Source organism: Rhyacophila brunnea, unplaced genomic scaffold (genome assembly GCF_057557595.1).
Source record: "Rhyacophila brunnea isolate RB1 unplaced genomic scaffold, BYU_Rbru_1.0 scaffold_228, whole genome shotgun sequence".
Taxonomy (NCBI): domain Eukaryota; kingdom Metazoa; phylum Arthropoda; class Insecta; order Trichoptera; family Rhyacophilidae; genus Rhyacophila; species Rhyacophila brunnea.
The window spans coordinates 70,953-95,352 of NW_028232891.1; the positions used below are offsets into that span (position 1 = coordinate 70,953).

The 24,400-nt window shown below is 34.2% G+C and overlaps 3 protein-coding genes across 5 annotated transcripts in view; 1 reads left to right on the top strand and 2 right to left on the bottom strand.

Moving 5' to 3' along the window:
- The window catches only part of LOC147069874 (UDP-N-acetylglucosamine--peptide N-acetylglucosaminyltransferase 110 kDa subunit-like), a 23,509-nt gene extending 8,106 nt beyond the window's left edge, over positions 1-15,403 (bottom strand). For all 3 annotated transcript variants that reach the window (XR_015071129.1, XM_085950098.1, XM_085950100.1), the window contains exons 1-4: positions 15,189-15,403; positions 13,855-14,065; positions 12,160-12,343; positions 11,557-11,625 (exon numbers count right to left, since the gene is read on the bottom strand). Coding sequence is in view for 2 of the 3 variants with exons in the window: in XM_085950098.1 (XP_085806224.1) it covers positions 11,557-11,625; positions 12,160-12,343; positions 13,855-14,065; positions 15,189-15,219 (495 nt within the window). In the remaining variant the exon portion in view is untranslated. The remainder of the gene's footprint in view (positions 1-11,556; positions 11,626-12,159; positions 12,344-13,854; positions 14,066-15,188) is intronic.
- Positions 15,404-16,864: 1,461 nt separating this feature from the next.
- On the bottom strand, positions 16,865-17,584 carry LOC147069875 (uncharacterized). Its single transcript, XM_085950089.1, has one exon. It carries the CDS (start codon positions 17,582-17,584, stop codon positions 16,865-16,867), a length of 720 nt encoding a protein of 239 aa, XP_085806215.1.
- Positions 17,585-18,391: 807 nt separating this feature from the next.
- The window catches only part of LOC147069876 (uncharacterized), a 36,982-nt gene continuing 30,973 nt past the window's right edge, over positions 18,392-24,400 (top strand). The window contains exons 1-2 of the mRNA XM_085950090.1: positions 18,392-18,408; positions 22,590-22,680. Of these exons, the coding sequence (XP_085806216.1) occupies positions 18,392-18,408; positions 22,590-22,680 (108 nt within the window). The remainder of the gene's footprint in view (positions 18,409-22,589; positions 22,681-24,400) is intronic.

Here is a 24,400-nt window from a genome sequence, read left to right on the forward strand (position 1 = left end):
TTTTTCATCCGAAGAATTTGTTTGAAGAATCACACAATGACAGTCATTAATTAAGTTTTACGTAATATGAAAACGTAAGAATAATCATAAGAATGATAAAAATCTATGTATGGTTTTTATTATGGAATGTCGAAGAAAAGGTGATTATAATTTATAATATAAACATATCCATGGTAATTTGTTTATAGAAATAAAGTATATTTTGAAAGAAATAGAAATGAATAGAATTAGTGTTGATTTATTTAAAAATAAAGGATTTGAACACAATTAATAAAAGAGTGATGTACGAAAGTGGATTAAACGAAAATAATATGAAAACAATAATATAAATTAATATCAAAAAATTGTAACAAGAAAATATCTATCGAAAATTTCAGAAAGTAGATTGGCATTGTTTTCAAATAATCATGTAACTCTCGCAATGTTATTTCCAGTGACCGAGCAAGAGAATTTGGTTTCATTCCGTTTAATCAATGCTTGTAATATTAAAAAATTATGTAAATAAATGCCCTTTACTGGCAGTGAAACTAATTTGCGAAAATTACACAATGCCTAAGTACAACAATAAAGTTCAACTTAACAATAACACAGAAGCCATTTTTTTAAAACAAATCAAAATTTTTAGTCTTGTCTCTCCTCCTGTTCATTAAAAAAAAAAAAAATGATGAGACGTTCCTTCTCCTCGCAGTGTCTTGTGGATTATGAGGCGTTGGGGTATTTAGTGGTGAGGAGGCATAAAAAAACAGGAAAGATTTTTTAAATTCGATACGGAAATGAAAAAACTTATAAAACAAGAATCTCTAGAGTCAATCATCAAAACTTTCAGTTCATATCCTGTAACATGTTAAGGTAAAGGATGGCCGAGTGGCTTAAGCATCGGCTTATAACATTGTGGGTCATACAAAACAGAATTAACTGAAAATGAATTGCGATGAAACTTTTGTCGGTTGTTGTGCGCACACCTCCAAAGGTTTCTAAATTAGTACAACCAACTTCTTCTTCTATTTGTATGCATTCCTATACCATTAATCCGATTGCAATGTAACTTTGGTGAGTCGTGCGCACGCCCTTAGAGGTATAAATATTTTAAAGAACATCAATTTTTATAAAAATATAAATGTGTAGATATAACTTGAAATCATTTTTATTTATATTTTTTAATGATATTTTTAAAATAAGTACCTATATATAAAAAATATTAAAACTATGAATTAGTCAGAAATCTTTTTATTTTATTATTATTAAAGAATATAATATTTGGATGTTTGTATGTACCGTCCTGGTGTCGGTTTTTCTTTAGACAAATTCACACATGTAGTCGGATTTCAACAAAATTTGGAGGGTGGACGGAGGCTGACGAGCCGGTGTGCGTTATCATTGTCTCGAATTTCAGATTTAACCCGTTGCACCCCGGGGACAGTTTTACGGTTTTTGCGGAAAAAGGCCGCCGCGTACAGGTCCTTGAAACGCGGCAGTTAATGCTGCAAACCCCATTTTCATAGAAAATGTCGCTAGAATGTGTATATTTAAAAAATATTGGCGTTTATTTCAGCTCGATCGGGGGTCAAATGGCAAAGTTAGATGCAAATAATTGTGTTATTAGAATCGCTAATCGGTAGGGAGACAATTGAGACAGCGCGGCGCGGGCAACGAATGCTGCCAAATTTTCTAATGAATCCAATTCAAAAAGACTCAGCGAGACTCACCCTATGTGCAATTTTCAGCTCTGACAGATTGTATATAGACAATCTGATGATTTGGCGTAAACATTTCTATCGCGATTCCGTATTTTTTAAATTCAATCCTTTGCAGTATACAAATTAAATTTAGAATTTTTAATTTTCAAATATTAAGCCATTCCACTCCTGCAGCCCGATTCAGTAACTAACGACTCGTGTGGGACATCATAGTTATTCGCCAACGTGACATATGTTATCGAAATATGGTATGTTGTAACTTTATCACTACCTGAATTAGTCATAATCCGCGTCGACATTATTGCCCATACCAAAGGGCACTCGTGACTAGAGTCGCCCATACGCCTTGAGTCGGTGGGCATGCGCGTTGATGCCTCGCGCCGATAACATAGTTATGTTTTGAGCTGTCAAAAATGAAAGGCTAGGCTGCGAAAAGATACTATTTTATTATTGGGCTCGCGAGAATAATTACATATTATTATTTTATATTTCGCCAAAGCATTGCTATATATTTGTATCATTCACCCAATTATTGTAAAAGATGTCAATCCCAGAAATAGTTACTTTTGCTGCACTTTTAGGATCACATAATCATCTGCGAAACAGATTTTTTAATTTCCGGTTAAACCAAGAGCTTGTGAGATATCTTTCACAAACTCTGACGCAATATAGGTATAGTATTGTATATTTTGTCGTAAGTTTAATGTTCCTACCTACAAGCGTGAAGAGTTTCCAATGCGAAAATATAAATATGGTTGTACAGCTTAAAATTAATCAAAGACGTAGAAGATGACAATTTGACCCATCATGACGTTTATAATATTATATCCATGGAGAATTAAAAAGTCGTAGGTAGGTATAATGTTGAGACGGATATAACCTTACCTGATTTCAATTAAGATCACTTAACTGAAACTTCTCCTTTCTTTTGCTCGACGAACGATGTAAATTCGTGTACCTATTTCCTGATTTACATGTGTATTTTGATATTTCGTTTCATATGTGACAGTGACCTTGAAAATCAAAACGTCAAAATGAATGAGTATCGCTCACGGAAAGAACACGGAAATTACGCTATACCAATTAACAATAAAGATGCCAAATTATATTATTCGCGATGTTACTAGTTATCTTGAGTTCAATTATGTTAATATTTTATAATGAATAAATACCTACATAAAAATATATGTTATTGAAGGCACTGTGTTTATTTTATATTTATACGATATTGTATGGTTTCGCATTTATGGGAGGTTATTTTCTACGTAAATAACTATATCATATTATACTAAATTAATTGAATATTTAGGTATTATACACAAACATACCCAACAAATATAATAATTTCGTTTGACATTTCATCTCGTACCATAGACATAAATTTTCTCGGTGTTGCCAACTGGTTACTCGCGAGTTAAAAGAGTCCTTAGCGAGTGGCTACCAGAATAGGTATTATGGTATACGACATGAAATGGGCGATAATAACTTGTCATGTCGCACAATTCTCGCACACACGAGTCGATAGTTACAAAATCGGGCTGCTGGGCAGCGGCGGGTGATACTGCTAGTTATTGTATAAATGCAACATGCGTAGCACAACTCTGCATAGCATCGCACTTTTTTTACCTGAGGAAGCATTTCTTAAAATCAATATGATATTGATTATATTTTAGCATAATGTCACGTTTAAGTGTTTCACTATGATTCCACAAACATGATAATCTACCCTCAATATCTGCCAATAGCAGTCTTGTGTATAGAATAGATGCGCAGGGCCAGTATATGTAATGTATGTCATTTTCTATGGCCGGTTTTGTAGGGCGCTTGTGGCATATATCCGGTCAAGAAGAAATGAAATCGGCAAACCAGTCCACAATATCAGCATAATTACCTATATAATAATAAAATGTCAATACTTAATGTAATAGTGTGTATGTAGATGTGTTATTTTTGTCAATTTGGTATACAAACTATCCCGGATTGGTAACAATATTGTGTTCTCATATTTCATTTTTAAAATCTGAAATTATGAATGAAAATTTATTGACTATGCAGTGTTTTTCTCTAATAATTGGTAGGAATAGTGAAAATTGTTTTTTAGGAATGGGAGATTAAAAAGACTGGTTTAACTGTACCATAATGAAAGTATGTACAGTTGTTTCCTATGCTCAAATTTAAGAATAGCACACAAGAATATTATTTTCTGAGATGGTCGGACACTCAGGTGGTAAAATTTCCGAAACGTGCATTCCTAAATTAATGTTTAGACAGGTGCAGGAAACAACTGTAAAAATATCAATGAATGGACAATAACAAATTATTACAAGACAGCAAAACCTGAAAATCAAACATAAAATTAATCAAAGATAAATCTATGACATTACGCATGAGCATTTTACATATCACATACTGATGACTATAGGGCCATATTTGTCAATTATTCATTTTTCGTTTTTTTACACAATAATATGAAATTTTTAAATGCCTTTTGATAGCCAAATAACCAAACCTCTATGGTTAAAAAAATAGTTGGGCCTATATCTAGAGAATATACAATTATAAGTATTGCAACATCTATTTACAGTTATAAGGTCGGGCCACATCTGCAACTAGCATGACTAGTTGAGATTGAACCAAATTTAAAGAAATGCCTGTATGATAAACGTTTTCAAAAAATTATAAAGATTTATTAAGTCACATTTTAACATCAAATGGCGGTTTCTACAAATTTGCAGTTGGGGCCCTATAGTTGTCAATATGCCATATGTATGTGTCTATTTTTACAGATTTCCTTTTTGTATTTGTGAAAAAAAGAGAAAAATATCATTTCCTTTCGAAACAGCACAGCACTGGGCATATTACACTTATTCAAAATCATGTAAAGTATAGAAATTAATTATGAAAAATGAGTTTTATTTAGAAATGCTGACGTCATTCTACAACAATAAACATAATATGTATGTGTATGACATAAATAATTATAAATGTCAGGATTGAATTGAATTCTCTTCTACTCCATACTGACTTAAACTATTTGGTGTATTTTCAATGTATTGTAACTTTTGGAAGTTAATATTATTAAGTTTCTATATGTACCTACTTGCTCTACATTCACTATAAAAAAATATATTATATTCACTAAAACGCCCATTCTCAACAGCTGTGTCGTTGAAGGTTGCTAGGTGTGTCATATGGAACGTGTTTGACCGTATTATTTTGCTCGAAATTTTTAGAATTGGTTTGATTTTGTATTTGGTTTTTTTACACTGAGTATACACTGTGACAAACCAAAAACAAAAATACAATATTGTTTGATACTCTAAGCCATGGGTGGCTAACCGCGGCCAATGGGCAGCATCCTGCCCGTTGGATGTCAACTTGTGGCCCGTGGAGCAGTGAGAAAATAAAAATAATATCAAATGCTGCCGCTAGATGTGCTAATTTCGCAAACTAAGATTCGATATTGGCTCACTCGAATTTGAATTCGCATGCAAACAGGCACATACTCCCAAATGGAATATTGTGAAATATGTTGCGATGAACAGTTAAAGGAGAAATTCCATCAGGTTGGTTTGGAAGAGTTTTACATACATGCTCTAATAATGACCTCGCTATTTGGAAACACTCTGAACTGCTTTTTAGTCGGATGAAGCATATCAAATCCCGAGTGAGAACATGAATCACTGATGTGCATTTGGATAACTGTTTGCGTGTAGGAACAACCTCATCCGATATCGATATTGATGCACTTAGTTCTGCCGCACAAAATCAAACTTCTCACTAACATTTATTATTTTTATATTATTTTGTTTATTTTTTATTATTTAAAAAAAAATCTAATAAATATGTTTGATTCTCATCTTTGTTTTATTTTATTTAATAAGTATATTTTATAATATAAATATTTATTTTTTGTTTTGTGTAATAAAAAAATCAGTTGTGCGGCCCGGTAGAAAATCTAATTTTTAGAATCTGGCCCGGCTGCTGAAAAGGTTGGCCACCCATGCTCTAAGCCATGGTTTCTTAACCGGTGGTCCGCGAAAATTTTTGGTGGGCTGCAAAAATTTTCTGCAGTTCAAAAATAGTTTCCTGGAAACCGAACATTTGAAGTGGGGTTGTAATATATTTCGACAATTGTTGTTTCAAAAATAGTGTAAATATAAATATTTATTATTTTATTCCAATGTTGATGGTCCGCAAAACATTTTTTGATTTTTTTGTGGTCCGCGGATGTAAAAAGGTTAAAAAACATTGCTCTAAGCCAGTGTTTCGCAACCGGTGTGCCGCGGAGCATTGTTAAAAAAAACACAAATAATTTTGTATATTATACAATACTTACTTAATAGCCAAATTTGCGTACATGGCTGGTAATACATCTGAGCACCTGCATGAACTTAATAAAACAATGCAAGGTCAGAATGAACAAATTGACGTGATCTGATAAATTAGAAGGAGCTAAGACAAGGATCTCTACCAGACCACCAATGAAAACAAGCAATTAATTTTGGATCCATCTCAAAAACATTTAAATTTGCTTCAAAAGAAATTTCATCATTACTTTCATACAATCAATATGACTGGATTCGAAACCATTTTGCAACCAATGCCGAAAATTCTATAAAAGCGCTTATGCTATTTTCTGGATATCGGTTAATGAAGAATATCCTCCTATTTCTGACAAACTAAGTAAGTAAGGCTAAAGACTTTTACGTTTATTGAAACAAGCTCAGGTATCATAATAATTAGTCATTTTATTGATATACAAATACATGGGAAAATGTACATTTGGTTCTTCGTCATGCGTTATGTATATATAATTTTTTATCAAATAAGTAGGTAGGAATGCAATTTTGGTACTCTGGGGGCTCTAGCCTGGAGGCCCAAGCTCAGGGGGGCGACGTGGCAGGTCAAGCAAATAAGTGAGATAAACACAAATTACAAATTTGCTCTAAGAGCAAAAAAAAGTTTGTTTTACTTTGCTGGCATTAATATTTTAATACATACGATTGTGGGATACAATTTATTATTTTTGTATCAATACTTGACAAATAATTAGGTGTTGTTAAGCCGACAACTAACCATTATTCACGCGGATGTATTAATAAATACAAAAAATCGCTAAACATAGAATCAATACGATTGATTTTACCTCGAACACCATTTGAAAAACGCTATTTTAAAGTATCACACTGTGTTTAACTTTAGCGATAGGTAGGAGTATAAATTGTTTAACCTGTGGTGTGCTGCGGAATTCTGGGAAGACCTTTAGTGTGCCGTGGATGAGAAAAGGTTGTGGAGCACTGCTCTAAGCGACTTAAGCTTAAGCAATTCTTAACCTTATGTCACCGGAATCGGTGACTTAGTAGAAGTGAGACAAACATGTAATGTGTACATTATTAGAATGCCTTAGTTAAGGTTAATTTAAAATCAATATCTCTGCATTTCACTCAAGTTATATTATGGTAACAAACTGATACTGCATTAATAATTATGTAGTGGGTAATCTCATGCAGAGTGGTACAAAGAGGTGGGGACAAGGATAGGATGGCACATCATTAGCCAATTAGAAGACACCATTGTCATTTTATAGGTTATTTTTGAAATCCAAGATGTTCTTGAAGATGAGCCGCAATGATGGGTGTCATTTTTTTATAGGTCACTATTGGAAAAGGGTTGAGAATCCCTGCCTTCCTGTATATCTTAGTTACTAAGATATACAGGAAGGCAGGTATACCTAAATGGTTTTTCAAAAGATTGCCTATGCAAACTACACTAACAATCTATGTTATCTGTCTAATAACTAAACTAAGGTTGAAATTGAACTGAAGTATAGAATGCTACCTGTAATTTATGGAAATTATTTTTGTATTATTTTAATTAAACGTTGGCAGTCAAAGTGTGTGGTTACATAAAGACAATTATTATTATCAATGTACGTACATACAAAAATAAAACTGCCTTACTAGGTTTCATATTAAAAAATGATTTACTATACTTAGTAAAAGAAATGATAATAGTTCTCTTCTCGCATTATAACATTCACATCTGATAATGAATCGTTTTAATTAATGTTTTGATCATAAAATGGATTCAATAGAAGAATAATACAAATGAATTACGATTTTAAAATGTGCGCCAATAGCAAATTACGCCAAAACACTATTAATATAATCAACAGAATCAAAAATCATGCTTCAATAACTCTGTGTATGACTATCCATTACATGAAATAGATTCAAAAAACTCAATTACATACCATATACACAAAAAATAAATGTTTCTATTTAATTTTTGTTCAAAATAAACAGTTACAGATTTCTTCACACTAAATTCAATGGAGCTCAAATTTTGATTCCGTTTACATACATAAAAGCGTACCAAACGAGTCACGAATTATTAAAATTATGAGTAATAAAAGTGTAATGAAGTTTTAAACATAATATTTTGAAGATCAAAATATTTCTTTTAATCTTCGTCACTAATTTGATAGCTGTAAACAAAGCCCAATGCTACCTCACTTTCTGAAATTACGACAGAAGAAAATTCTTTAAATATATACTTAAATAAAAATAGTAAGGGTAAAAGCATTGAAACATTTTATATAGTAATAAAAATAATAATTGGGGGGGTCTGTCGGGGGAGTCTGTAACCCCTAGAGAGCGCGTCTCCAGGTGGCGGATAGGAGAATGCCCTAATCAAGGGTAGGAGAAAAATAAAATATCTCCCGCGGACCAACAGACCTGGCCCTCCAGGTTGGGGGTTGGGCAGAGGGTTAACCACTCTCTCCCGTGAAATCACCAAAGGTTACTAATACTACACAATACCTCGGACATATGGCAACCGCTTATAGACGACCCGGACCGAAAAATGGACTACGGATAGGATTTTGGAACGTACTTAGTCTATACCGAGCTGGCGCAGCTCAAAACCTAGTGGAAGAACTGTCAAAATATAAGGTCCAAATTACCGCCATCCAGGAAACCCGTTGGCCGGATAGCGGAGAACTTATAGTCGGACAGCATGTTATCTACTATAGCGGAAACACAGAAGGGAAACATGTTTTCGGAACAGGTTTTGTGGTCGCCAGAGAAGTAGCAGATGCTATACTTTCTTTTGAACCCGTAAACGAGCGCATATGTGTGCTCAGAATCAAAGGAAGATGGTTTAATATATCACTTGTGAATGTACATGCCCCGACAGAGACTTCAGAAGAGGCCGAAAAGGATAATTTCTATGATCTCCTTGAAGCGACTTTTGACAGGCTACCGGGACATGATATCAAATGTGTGCTAGGAGACTTCAATGCGAAAATAGGGAAGGAAGCTGTATTCAGACCATTTATTGGAAAAGAGAGCCTACATGATCATTCTAACGAAAATGGTAAAAAAGTGGCTCTCTTCTGCAGCGCCAAAAACTTAATCGCCCGAAGTACCACTTTTCCTCGTAAAAATATACATAAAGTGACTTGGAATTCAAGGGACAGGAAGACTTTTAACCAGATTGACCATTTTCTAATTGATAGACGACACCATAAAGCTATTGAAAACATTCGAAGCTACAGAGGCGCTGACTGTGATACGGACCACAACTTATCGATAGCAACCTTTAGGGAAAAACTTAAAAAGACAGCGCACGCAAATGCGAAGACGAGAGTGAAGTACCATATAGAAAAGCTGACAACTCCAAACGGAAGAGATAGCTACAGAAAAGAGTTACAAAACCAAATCGGAATACTCACCGAAGGAGAAGCCTGGAGTATCGATGAGAGGTGGAAGAGACTAAAAGAAGGAATGGTAAAAGCTGCTGAAGTCTCGATAGGACTGGCACCCAAGAAAGTAAAGTGCCCTTGGTACGACGACACTTGCCGACAAATGGTGGAGGAGAGAAGAGCAGAAAGAGCGCTCTATCTGCAAAATACGCAGAGCGAAGAAGCACAAAAACGATATAGCGAGACGTGCAAAAATGTCCGAAAGCATCTGAGAAAGTGCAAACGAAGCTTCATCAAAAGTAATTTTGAGCAGATGGAAGAAGAAGCAAAACGAAATAAAACTCGATCATTCTTCTCGAAAGTGAGCTTTGAAAAAAGAGGCTTTCAACCTAGCACGCTACAAATCAAAGATCAACAGGGTCAGATAGTGGCAAACAAAGAGCAAGTGCTAAACATATGGAAGTCCCATTTTGAAAACTTACTTCAACGCTCTGTACCAGATGAACCTTTGGAATCGCCAGAAATCGCGACAGCAGAACCTCTTATACCGCCACCAAATAAGGCAGAGTTGATGGGAGCACTGAGTTATTTAAAGAATAACAAATCGGCAGGAAACGATAATATTCCATCGGAGCTTCTCAAGCATGGAGGAGAAACCTTTCTTAGTGCCATGCTTGAGCTACTGCAACAAATATGGGAGGAAGAAAAGATCCCTGAAGAATGGAAAGAATCACTGGTCTGTCCTATCTTCAAGAAAGGGGACAAACTCAACTGTGCAAACTACCGTGGCATCTCTCTTCTTCCTACTGCATACAAAGTTCTGTCGAACATTATTCTCGAAAGAATTCTACCATATGCCGAAAACATTCTTGGTGACTACCAATGCGGCTTTAGACGAAACCGCAGTACTACCGATCAAATCTTTACACTGCGCCAAATCTTTGAAAAGAAATGGGAATACGCCCAAGATGTACACTGTCTCTTTGTAGATTTTAAAACCGCATATGACTCTATTGATAGAGAAGCTCTCTGGAATATATTGAAAGAATTTGAAATACCGTCAAAACTTATAAATATAATAAAAGTATGCATGGACGGATCCAGAAGTAGAATTCATATGCAAGGTAGTATATCAGAATCTTTTGAGGTGACAGCAGGACTAAAACAAGGCGACTCCTTATCACCCATGCTGTTCAACTTAGCTTTAGAGAAAGCCGTTAGAGAAGCTCTGAAAGCAGAAGGTGGAGTTACCCTGAATGGGTCCCATAAAATATTGGGCTACGCAGATGATTTGGTGGTGCTCGGAGAATCTGAAGAAGAAGTCAGAGATATTTTCACTCCTCTGGAGGACACAGCGAAAAGGTTGAACCTACGAGTAAATGTGGGAAAGACCAGGTATTTGAAAATGACAAGAGGCATTGAACCCTCTGGAAACATTGGAATAAGAAACTCCTCGTTCGAGAGAACCTCTCTCTTCAAGTACTTGGGCTCCAACATTACCTCTAAAAATGAAATGTCCCTAGAGCTCTCTGACCGACTGAGAAGTGGAAATGCAGCGTACTTCGCGCTGAGTCGTCTGTTCAGGTCCAAAATGCTGTCCATCAAAACGAAATTCCGGGTGTATAACGTGGTCATCAAGCCAATCGTCATGTATGGATGTGAAACGTGGGGTTTAACAGAAAAACAAGAAAAGGCGCTCCAAGTGTTTGAAAACAGAATCCTCCGGAGAATACTTGGACCCGTCAATGAGAACCACCGGTGGCGCATCCGCACAAACGCTGAGCTCTTCGACCGATACCAACCTAGAATCACTAATATTCTGAGGTCAAGAAGGCTCAGATGGGCGGGCCACGTTGTACGATCTGAAAGATCTAGAACTCTCTATAGGATTTACAAAGGCACACCAGCTGGCACTCGACCTCTTGGCCGCCCTCGACGGAGATGGGCGGACAACATTCAAAGGGATGCGGAAAGGCTGGGGATAGTCAACTGGGAAGAGAGAGCGCTGGACAGAGATGCCTGGAGAAACGTTGTGCAGTCGGCCATGGACCTGAACGGCCCCTAGCGCCAGTTTAATAATAATATATAATTGGGGAATGAAACAAATCTGTTTCATACATAAAATAAATACAACATATTATTGACATGTACCTTGGCTTCATCTAGTCTTCCCAGAGCTTTCAGTAAGTTCCCTAGGTCGCTACGCACACAGTACAGTTCCTGAAAATAAAATAATATTATCAGTAACGTTTTTAACGTCACACTTAAAAATCAGATAATGTGAAGATAAGATATATATTTATCGTTGATTTTTTACCCATGCACGTTGAAGAAAACCTTGAGAAGCACCCCTGCGCATCTATTTTATACACAAGACTGCTTTCGGCCATTATCGAGGGTAGATTATCATATTATGTTGTATTGAGGTATTATAGTTGTTACAATAAGTTAGCCGTTAAACAGTCAAAACTGCTCGTTCACTCAAAAATTTAGCACAGCCAAGAGAGATGTTAAAACAGCACTTATTGTAAAAATTATAATACTTCAATACAAAATATGAAAAACTACCCTCGATAACGGCCGATAGCAGTCTTGTGTATAGATGCGCTGGTCGAATATACGAACAGTGAAAAGTTTGGAAGGCATTCATTATGTTGCATAGATAAATAGCACTTAGACGCCAAAATGCAACTTGGTTCAAGCATCAGCTGGATTCACTATTACGGATTTGTAAATACCAAATTGAACACTTACAGGGTTATATTGCAATGCGGTGATGTACGCTTGGACAGCTTGTTCCATGTCACCAGCGGCTACCAGGGCTGCAGCAAGGTTAATGTAGCCGTCGATAAAGTCAGGCTTTAACCGTACGGCATGTCGGTAGTTTTCCAAGGCTTCTTGTAACTGACCGCGTTCTTTGAAAACATTTCCTAGATTGCTGAAACCACAAACAAAAATTAAATCTTATAGGAGAGCATCTGCATTGGAAAGATAAATATAGTTGCTTAATCTCTAAAAGTTGTATGTCGAACTGGACTAGACATCGTCTTGCTTACGTGTACGTCCATGTCTAGTTGGACTTGACATATGAAAATGATGAATGTCTATCTATTACCTCTGGAACCTCTTCCAATGGTTAACTCCGTTTAGACATTTTTGTGGGTTACGCCACTTCTGCTCTGACCGCCTCAATTATACTTATTAATTATAGAAAACTTATCCCCTAAAAATGTCAAAAAGGAGTGGATGTGATATTTCAAATACGATCATTAAGAAATCCTGCGATAAATTTAAATTGGAATGGCTCTCTGAAATCATCGAAACAGAAATGCGATCTTCAATGCATTCGCAAAAAGTAAGAATTGGTGATATATTTGTTTATTCGGAAACAGATGATTGTGTCAAACACATCATACGCTCTGCAGCAAATATGCAAGGAGAATTCACGTTTGGAAAGAAGTGTATTGAATGGAGGTTGTATCTTTTAAAAAGGAATTTGAGTCAAAAAGCACACTGGGATCCTGTTAAGAAATTGAAAAATTTGAAGACTTGGACTTTTGAAAGTAATAACTGTAAACACGTAGTTAAAAACCCCATTCGTCAGGGTGAAAAGAAACACATTTTTTATAAATGTTTATTTTGCATAAGTGTTTATATTGAACAAAAACAACCCAACATACAAATATATAGAAAAAAACGTTCTGCAAGTTTAGTAGGTATTTAATATATTTTATTAACGAATGATTTTTTCTCTATTTCCTATTTTTTATGTATTTCAAAAATTATCGTTAGTGTTATTATTATATAAAATCACTGAAATTAATAATTACCTTAAAAATATGTTTTAATGAAAAATTTACCGCACCGGGTGACACCAACCCTGGTTATACCACTTGCTCAGATGCGTTGATGATCCACACACACAATATAAAAATTAGACGGAATGTTGTATACAACATATTAGTCCGAATATAACATGACTATATTTGAGATGACAGTTGAAAGGTGAATATTAACTTTGGAAATGTTTTCTGATGCTTGCAAATTGTTAATTTTTTTCAAGTTTATATCATAACTTCTTCAAATGGCTTTATTTATCGGAACTTTGTTTTATCCCTTTTTTCTACATGTTATTATTCAGTAGCAGAATATAAGACAAGGAAGTGTCAATATATAAGAAGAGAAAATTGGTTGACATTGGTAGAGGGTGGACAGAGGAACAGCAGCTGGAATCATTTCATTATCAATTAGTTCCAGAAAAGGTTCCCTTAGACTTAAAATAGCTGTCCTGAAATAATAAATAGTAATGGAGGCAATATTTTCTCAGCAGTTTTTTGATAAGAATTGGAAATATGGCAGTTATATTCTCACATTCAATATTTCTAGATATCTCACATAGAGTTATCAACCAGTGTTCTAAGCATAATTATTTTTAATTCTAGGCAATACCTATATGCTTCAGCAAGGAGAGGATTTTGTTTGATGGCAAGCGTCGAAAAGTGTGCAGATTTGTCTAGGCGGCGGCATTGGAAATGTATTGAGGACAGTAAAAGTAGCACTCCTGTATTTGCATTCTCCTGCCTCCAAAGCTGCATACAATGATGTTCAGCACTGTCATAATCACCGGATTGATATTCTCGGTGAGCCAACTCCAATAAGCCTGTAAAAAAGGATTATAACATTTCATGTTTATCAATCATAACTGTGACACATATGCATGAATGCATCAAGCATAAAACAAACCCAGTAACTAACCAGTTCTATAAACTGTTGTGTGCAAGATATTCTTATTTAATGAATATATCTACTACATGACCCCCACAAATGGGGGGGGGGGGGACTGAAAGGGCTCAAGCCTGGGGACCCGGCCATAGGCGGCTAGGTATGGCGGGTTGACCAGATATGTGAGATAAACACACATCACAAAATTGCACTTAATAGTAAAAAAATCGTAAAAATAACGAGCTAATCAAAGTACAAAAATAATATTAAAATAGATTAAACATAATACATATTTAGTTTTTCAGAAAATTTTCGGTTACAGTGCCACAGATGACCGCATGACCATTTATAATTATTTTTTGGAGGAAACAGTTTATCCCATGCAGACAATAATTATATTAAATATTATAACTTTTTCTGTCAGCGAAGATGCTTTTCGATCCAATAATTGTTAATTTAAAGCTTGACATTTTCATACATTTTGATGTATCATTATCACACACTAAGGTTAGATTATGTTTGATTAAGTTGGGTTAGATTAGGTTAGGTTGGGTTTGGTCTAAAAAGAAAGTTATAAAAAATGATGCGGTCATCTGCAGCACCATTACCAAATTTTCAATAAAGCAAGTAAACCTGAATAAATTCGCTGTACGTTACTCGTTGAAACTGTGCATGTATAAATACCTATACTTTAAATTGCATACATATTGTTATTTACTAATGATTTACCCTTTAGCATTCATTTAATATTTGAATTATAAAATTTAAGTCGATAGTGGCATGTGGTCAAAACTCACCGAATTTTGAGTTCTACTGACGAACATCAATTGATTTGAGGGATGGATGCATTTTGCAAGCATTCATTAACCCAAATTAATAATCCAGCAGGCAGCCGGATAGAATGGGACACCATCGACATCGTAAAATACACAAAACATTGCCTAATGTTTCAATAAACAGTAAGTTTCGCTATGATGAATACAGCTTTTACGAATGATGGGCACTGATAGTGATAACATGCTCTACAATACCTCGATTTAAAAATAATCGTATGTACTTACTCATACATGACAGCTGAGTTATTTCTGCCATATTTTGTATTCACATTAAAAATCAAGTCATTAAAGATATTTTCCCGTCATTTTCCAATACATAAAACAAAATAAAGTTATTACAACAAACGAGACTAAAAATAGTTTCTTTTATTGCATTTCTTGTATGGAAAAAGCTTTTTGATTTACACTTCAACAGTTTACACGACTCACGCGATGTCATTGAAAATACATGCCCATAGACGAATGCATAGACTAATATTAGACCAGTGTTGTAATATTTCCAAAGTGGAACTATAGTACCGAGCCTTCAAAATTATAGTATTTCGGAATAATATATAGAGCACGCGTTGAATGACCAATACTTTTCTACATTTTCAAATATATTTAACATCATTGAATAACATTATATTATTTTGAAAGCCCGATTAATATCTATTACACCGTAATTAATTCCTGTTTATGTATACCTTATGTTCACGTAACCACAAAACATAAACATATTAATCTTTCGAACAGCCAAATACAATTAAGTTGTAAGAATATCCGGCGGACATCGAACATTTTTACGAACATCGGACCTCTTCTTGTTGTTGTTTTTAAAATTGGTGGCGGGTGGATGCTTTGTGCAGGCAGTTATCGCGAAAATTAATGCAATCACTTACGTTCTTTTAAAATAGGAGTTATATTCATGAAACTAGCAAAAGCTCTCTTATTTTACGAACAAAATGTTCCACCACCACAGATGTCTGAAGAAAGGTGGGCCATTTTATTTATGTTGGGTTGCTAACTGGCCTAGTAACTTTGCAAGAGTGCCTTCCAGTCAAATTAAAAACGCGTCCCTTCCAGAAATATGGTGAGAAGAACTGAAATAAACGTATTTAATATCTGGAGAAAATGTTTGTTTGTGAAAATACACGAGTTTTAACGTATTTGACTTGTTTTAGTGACGATCTTATGGAAGTCATCAGCACGGAATCTGGGTTTATCTCCGAACGTTATTCACTTCGATTAAGCTCTCAACTATTATCGGGTCTACTAAGGTTATACAAAGTTCAACTCAATCTATTGGCGGGTAAGTGATTTATGACACAATTATTCAAATCTCATCGACGATTGAAACTTTTTGATTAAAATTAGCGCCCCTTATGATTAGCGCCATCTATTGGCATCACTAGAAGTTTTGACTATGTGAGCCCCGGAACCCGAAAACTATTAATAATTATAAAAACGAAATTGTGACAAAAATAAATAAAAGTCTATGCAATTAAGCGACATAAATAATTTATGTGGAAATCATAATGTAATAATAATATTACACCATGCTAATTATTTGTCAGCACTTCATATATTGTGTAGCTTGAAGATTACATTATAAATTTTCATCGCTTGCTGTTATTCTGCGCAGTCAAAAAACCCCAACGATCGACGGGATATTGATGTGGAATCTGAAACAATAATTTTAAAATGTAATGTTAATTAATTAAATCACAATGATGGTCGCCATTTACACTTTTGTAAGAATACATAAGTATAGACATTTTATATGTAATTTACTGAAGCGTTAACTTCTTTATATATTTATGTTTGCGTTGGTAGATTTTGCAAATTTTCAAGGGACTTTCAAGTGTATATCATCATCATCATCAGCCAGGGTCAATCCGCTGTCCAGTCGATGATCCCAGTTACGCACGATGTAAGCTCCTTCCTGACGCAACAATTGATTCTACAAGGTTCATATTGAACTTACGAAGATCTTCTCGTATGTTTTTACGTAGAGTTTTGCACAGCGTGGAGTATTCGAGATCATTTGCAACTTGTTGCTCGCTTTTCGTACTCCTACGCAGCTTCATAAGATCCAACGTTTCCTTTGAAAGTTTGCTTACTCGTTCAACCACAGCAGCAACTGTCTCTTCCGAAGATTCTATAATGATTTTTGTTATTGCCTCGGTGTTTTGTAGGGAGATGGGGTCATTTTCAGCCTGGAAAGCCGCTAGCCTGTTCTCCAGCTCTTGTTGGAATTCGACTCTGCTTCTCAAGCCTCTGCGGACTCTGGGCTTCTGCATCAGTTTAGATCTCTCACGTTTGATGTTAAATCGTACTTTACACCTTACCATTCGGTGGTCGCTGCCAGTATTAAATCTGTTAATGACTGTGCAGTCTAGAAAAATATCCTTCTTGTCGGTGAGGATGTAGTCGATTTTGCTGGTTCGTTTTGCTGGGCTTCGCCATGTCCATTTTCGAGAAGGGTTCTTTTTGAAGAATGAGTCCATGATGTAGAGATTGTGGTTTTCCGCAAACTCCACTAACATGTCTCCTCGGCCATCCCTGGTGCCATGTCCGAAGTGCCCGACCGCTACATCATCCTGGTGTTGAGATCCGATTCGTGCATTAAAGTCCCCCATGATGATAGTGAAGTGACATTTCTGTTCATTTTTCAACGTACTGATTTCTTCATATACCTCATCCACTTCTTCATCAGGTGAGTTTTGAGTGGGCGCATAAACTTGCAAAAGCAGAATCTGGTATCTTTTGCTGAGCTGAAGTGTTAAACTTGCTACTCTATCTGTGTATATGTACAAGTGTATATAAACATAATATAATAAAATTAGACTACCCATTAATTTATTTTATTATCAGCTGTACGAATTGTAAAACCTTTTTATCAGTACGGTTTAAAAATACCGAATATCAATATTATTCTGACACTATAAGATAATATTATACTATATTTTATTTTATTTACATCAATGTCAGTCCACTCGAATAATATTGCACGATTGTTTTTGTTTTGAAAATAACATGTAGAATTGACATGAAATTTGAAAATAATGACATGACATCAGTGACAAATAGTCTCGCAGCTCGAGTGTTGATTGGCTGGGCCATGAGTGAGCTCTGATTGGTCATTGAACTGGCCTTGTACTGTACTGTCATCGGTGTCATCTATTATCATGACTGAGTATTTCTGATGTATTAAGTGGTCACGATCGCTGTATGGAAGATACATCCCATAGCTTCCACTCTTACACTGCAGCATACAATACATTCACATTTTTGATTTTAATCATTGAAAAGAATCTGGGAAAAATGTGATGAAAGAAGAAACGGGAATTCACGCGTGTTGTTACATAATAATATTGTTGTACGACCGACACAAGGTTATGAGCTCTACTAACAAATGTGAAAATTCATTCTTCATTATTGATAACATGTTTTTGAATATCAAGTGAGCCGTAAAGTAACATTATATATTCTATACCCATTCTATACCTTTTATATGCCATAATACACACACACGCAGGCATGCATGCGATGCTTACGCATAACCATGCTAGTACTAATTGGATTACTAATGTATGATTTTTTTTTTCAGCTGACGTATCTGAGTTTGACTCGATGAAAGGGGTGAACGCAATCAAACAAAAAAAGTAATTATTTTCGTAGTCCTAAATAATATATAACTAATAACACAAAAATTTATAGAAATGAAAAGAATAACAATACACACATAGACAGTGATTTTAATATTTTTTTCTTTCATATTCGGCTAAGCTTCAGAATAAACTGAAGGATGTTTTCTTATTTCTCAAAGTGCGGAGCTAATCGCTCAGTTCACCATGACTGCACGTTGATTTGGTCAATGTAATTTGTTGACATTCACAAAACATGATATCGAGGGTATACTGACAGAACGCATTAAGTCATTAAAACAAGTTCTGAGATAATCGCATTAAGACCTAAAATTTTTTTTCAAAGCTTTCTCCCGCGTAGAATGTTTTATGATTTATATATTTTTTTTTCTACATTATAAAGAATAACCTTTTTGGCATACAAAACAAAAGATTTGATGTTGATAAGTTGTATGGATATTTTTTTAAAAATGTAATTGTAATGTGACCGCTGACATAATGCATTCTGTCAGTAACTATTCGCTAACTTCGACGTATTATTAGATAAATGATAACAATGCAATGATTAGATTGGTATAATATAAATTAAAATAATACTTTGAATGAAAATAATATCATTTATGTTAAACATTGTTTATTTAAAATTAGAAAAATATAGAAAAAATACAATGAAAATAATAATAAATCACAATAATTTTTAAACAGATTTTTTTGAAATTAAATTATTCACTGTAAACTACAATAACATTTCTCTGAAGGGTATGCAGATTAGATAGTATGTCACATATTACGACTAGTCTTAATTCTGATTGACATTATTTGCATTTCCTTGCACTTTACACCCATACATGAAAACAATTAGATTAGTATCAGTATTAATATTTAAAAAAAAAAATGTTGATTATTATGCATCGTTTTCGGCATTGGAATCATTTATATCGGGCTCCGGAAGTAAGTCTGGATGGCTGTTATTCTCGGCAGATAACTATTGAAACCACCAATGAAAAATGTCCGGTATTACACTTTTTTCACACAAATCCTTTTTTTTGGCACAACTTATTTTTAATGGATTTTTATATTATAATTGTGGAATGTTTTCGATTTCTACAAAACAAATTTGGTTGATACGCGAAGCATTTCTAATTTTTAAAACGTTTATTGTTTCGTACACATCACTAAAATCATATTTATATTGAATGGTAAATGGTTTTTCCTTTTTATATTTAAGACATTTCATTTTTAGCCAATTTACGCCAAGTTTTTATTTTTTATTACCTAACTGATTCGATAAAAATTTGAGGTTATAAAAGTCAGTATATTTTAGCTCGCTTGCTTTGTATGGTTTCTTTTTCGAAATGAAACGAGACATTCAAACATCATTTAACCAGTCATTGGCACAATAAATCGACGCAAACTTTTGCCTGTTTTCTATGGCACTATGCATAGAATCGCATTCCATAGATTCAAGAAAAGAGCAGATACTTGCAAATTTCTATTATGGCCTCCGCATGTATCGGAGAAGAAAGATATTTCAGTTACACTCGATGGAAGCTGCTTGAGATACCACATGAGACAACTTCCTATTTTGCAACTCCCTTGCTTTCCATTTATTTCGGTCCAAGCCAAACAAAATCCTTTATTCGGCATTGGACCTTCGTAAATAGTTAAGTTAAACATATTTAATTTTCTTTTATAATAGAGCAGTGAAACCTCTGTGGATGGTATATGTAACACACTCTGAAGATCGTATGTTACAGTCATGAATAAGGAATCATTATTGGACATATCCTTATCCTTTTCTATTTCAGAATGACATTCATTTTTCCTATTCAAATGACTCTGAAAATCCTCTTCCATTATGATGTTGTCTTCGGGCCAACTTACTTTGTATTTATTACAAAATGTGCACTGGTCCTTTTTTGGTTTGAAAAACGAACACTCTACGATAGGTTATCTGTGTCACTGGTAATACGCCTTTTTCTGTGCAATAGTCTTTACACAGGCTATACATTTTGCAAATTGTTAATTTACTGTCTAAATATTACCTTATATATATATATATATATGTCCTTTCTCGTGTAGTGACTCTCCATAAACGGGAAGGATTCTATGTGAGACTTTATATGGATTAAATTCTCATTGCTTGTTTTGTGAATAGGGGGATGTTTACCTCTACGATCGTGTAACGTAAACTGTACTCCCACGTCTTCTTGTCCTTTAAATGCGTGAATTACTGATCTATTTAAAATGTGTAAAGTACTCTAAAAAAAATTTTCACACTCTGACTTTTTGTCCACTCTTGAAAAAGAAATAACTCTTTAGTTTTGTCTGGATTTCCTTTTTTCATTCCTTGGTTTTCTATCAACGGGAATTTTAATCTCAACATTTTTTAGAATGTAATCTTTTTTGCGATCATAAGAACAACTCCAACACATCTTTAATATATTATGTTTTGCTCTTTGAGACGAAGCCATTCTAATAAATTCTTCAAATGGTTCAATGTATTGTTTCACTAATCACTAAAGACAGATGAATTAAAATTGCAAAGGTATGGGCTATGCCCTATAGTGAAATCAATTGACAAAATTTGTACTGACAGAATGCATTATGTCATACTTAATGCATATGCCATGTTACAAATCCTGTATTTTGTACACACAGAACGCATTATAGGTCATATAATGCTTTCTGTCAGTATAAAAAAATAACAATATGACTTAATGCAGTTTCTATTTTCTTACCAGTATATCCTATGACTAAGTGCGTTTTACCAGAACGTAGAGCGTAAAATTCTAAGAATTTTGGCATTTAAAACAGAAAAACAGCAAAAACTCACTTAATGCGTTCTGCAAGTATACCCTCGATATATGACTTAATGTTGAGATGCAACGCTGTTGTTTGGAAAAATCATTTGTTCTCAGCATGTGAGTCGCTATACTATCAAAAAGTTCAAAAAGTCACTGTGGCCACATACAGTATCCAGAGGGATTTAAATCATAATTAAATGACATTTCAGGTTAAGAAACATCATTCCAATAATTAAAACACTGTCTAATTGAAAAATATACTCTATATTTCTAATATTATTATTAAGTGCCATTGTTTCGTTGAGTTTGACGTTTCGATACTGTGGATTAAGTCTCGTTTGTGTGCTTCGTTGACATTTCTGAGTTGGGACAATAGCGTCGAGTCGAATGTGAATGTGCATTGCACCGTATTGGACTGTAAATAAAAGGAGCCTGATACGTTATTTCTGTTTGACATTTGAAATTATTTAGTAAACGCTTGAATAACGCAGTTATAAACGGTCTTGCTTATCTATCTACACCACAGAACGGATAATAAATAGAATACCGATGGGCAATATTCAATACGCCGCATGGTGAAGCAGGCTTTCGAATGTGTGAGTTTCCTACGAAAATTAAGCACGCATTATGCACGTGCAATAGTGTGTGTAATACACCAAAATTAAATGAGCATAAATGCATAAACCGAGAGCAGTTTTAGTATTTGACGTAAAACGTGTTTTTAACACGTGTGTAAGTTTAACCCGGATTCTTCCTTACTCGAGTCGGTTAACTGCTATCGCCTTACCCGTTGTGTATTTCAGTTCCCATTATTTCTGAGTTCCCTGATCTACACTTATCGTGACGGATTGTCTCTTTACAAACTCTGCAAATTGGCAAATAAATTTCACAGTACAAAGTGTGAAATTCTCCTCAAATGAGCTCGCAATGCAGTCACCTGCAGCTAATTAAGAGGTCCTTTTTTTGCTTCAACTTCATACATTTAAGCTTTATTAAGCGTTTTAGAAGGTTTTCAACATCAAACAGAGGGAATAATAAATCAATTCACACTAGCGTAATCTCATGTATGTTTTTTTTAAACACCTACCTAATTATTTAGTGCCTATGGAGTTTTCACCACTGGTAGTTATACCTTTATTGATATTGAAAAGAAACGTACCTAGACTACAACAATGTGTAAAATGTTTCAGGACCACTAAGAAACAACGTCTCGAAGTACCGTCCGTTGAAGCGGAAATACCGTCGTCTGTTGAAGATGACATTCTAACCGACGACCAGATGGTAAGAGTAAAAATTTAATATATTTTTTTAGCATAGGTATTCAATTTGCGTTGTCGAGTAGTGATCAATAAAATATCTAGAAATAAGTAGGCTATAATACATTTCATTGATTAACCCATGTATTTTTTTTAATATCAGAAAAATAAAGATTTCAAAGCCATATTTTTAGTTTGAGCATAAATTAGCCAATTTTGGATGATTTTTTCTCGCAAAATAATATATTATACTGCTCAATAAAAATAAGTTTTTATTATAATACAACATTCATTTAATACTATAAATAATAATACTCATTAATGAATTAGTGACGCTATATTACCAAAACACGTTGTACGTTTCATGTGTGTTATCCTATTTTCAGACGTTTAAGAAATATAATTATTTTGCAAAATTAACAAAAAAAGACAATCTGATGGATTGACCGATATAGTTGGTGAGCTCGTGTATTTTTTTTACAAAATTTCGTTTCTCTCGGAACATTATTTGACTCCCATAATATTTAGTACCTACATATTGTTCAATAAGCCACACAATACATAAGTCACAGGGTTGCCGCATATTTTATAAGTTGCTTTAAATCAAAAATAATATTATTAGATTTTTGTGCACGTTAATCTAAAAGATAATTCATACTAAACTGTATTCTTTGAGGGTGGCTTTGTATTATTCATGGGCAAATCATGAGCGGTACATTTTTTAAGATGACGGCTTTCGGATACATAAAATGGAATCACAGCTGACAAGATTTTATATGAATAATTGTGTATGGCCTGAACCCGTTGATCCTAGACGAACACGGTCGATGGATATAAGAAAGGCTCAATATAATATATCAAATGCTATCAATAGATAAGCAAATAAAATTATAAAAAAAAAACAATTTATAATAGTTATTCTATTACATTACATACCGTTAAGCCAATACACTAATTAAGGAATCAATTATTAATATTCTATACATTAATGTTCCAAAATCGACAAACTAAAACTGAAGTAGGGAGTAAGAACATGTTAACGCGCGTGTTTGAACATGTACCTAACCGTGTTTGGTATCACAGAGATTATCAATATAATTTTTTATCGTAAATATTTCACTATAATAATGTCGATATAAATAAATATAAATATATATAATATCGATATAAAAAAATTAATAAACGTAAAAAATTTTAACACCACTCACTGCACAGTTATGTACTGAAATATGAAATATTCTAAAACATTAGAGCGAGAGGTTTAAAAGAATACTATTTTATGTAATAAAAATACTTTATGCAGTCATCAAATATTTAAAATAAATATAAAGGATAATAAGGCTTCAAAATTATATAAATAGATTATCTACAACATTTAAGGAATGTCCAGGATCATGCTTTGAAAATAGAATAAAAGCTCAATTTTGACCCACGCTGAGCACGTCCGCCCTTAAGGGAGGGCTGAAGAGCTCGGTATTCAAATATAATTTAGTATAAGATGGACCTCGGCGTCGTATGCACGTTAATTTAAATCGATCTTTTGGCAAAAATCACTAATCATCGGAGATTTTATTTAAAAAAAACATTATTATTATTATTGTCGACCTACTACATTATAATTATTGTCGACAATCTTACATTATTATTTGATTAACACCTGCACGTGTCCGCTGATCAGAAAACAGGGCTGTCAAAATAATTGAATAATAAATAATTGAATTTCTTACTAAAAAAATAATTTAAAA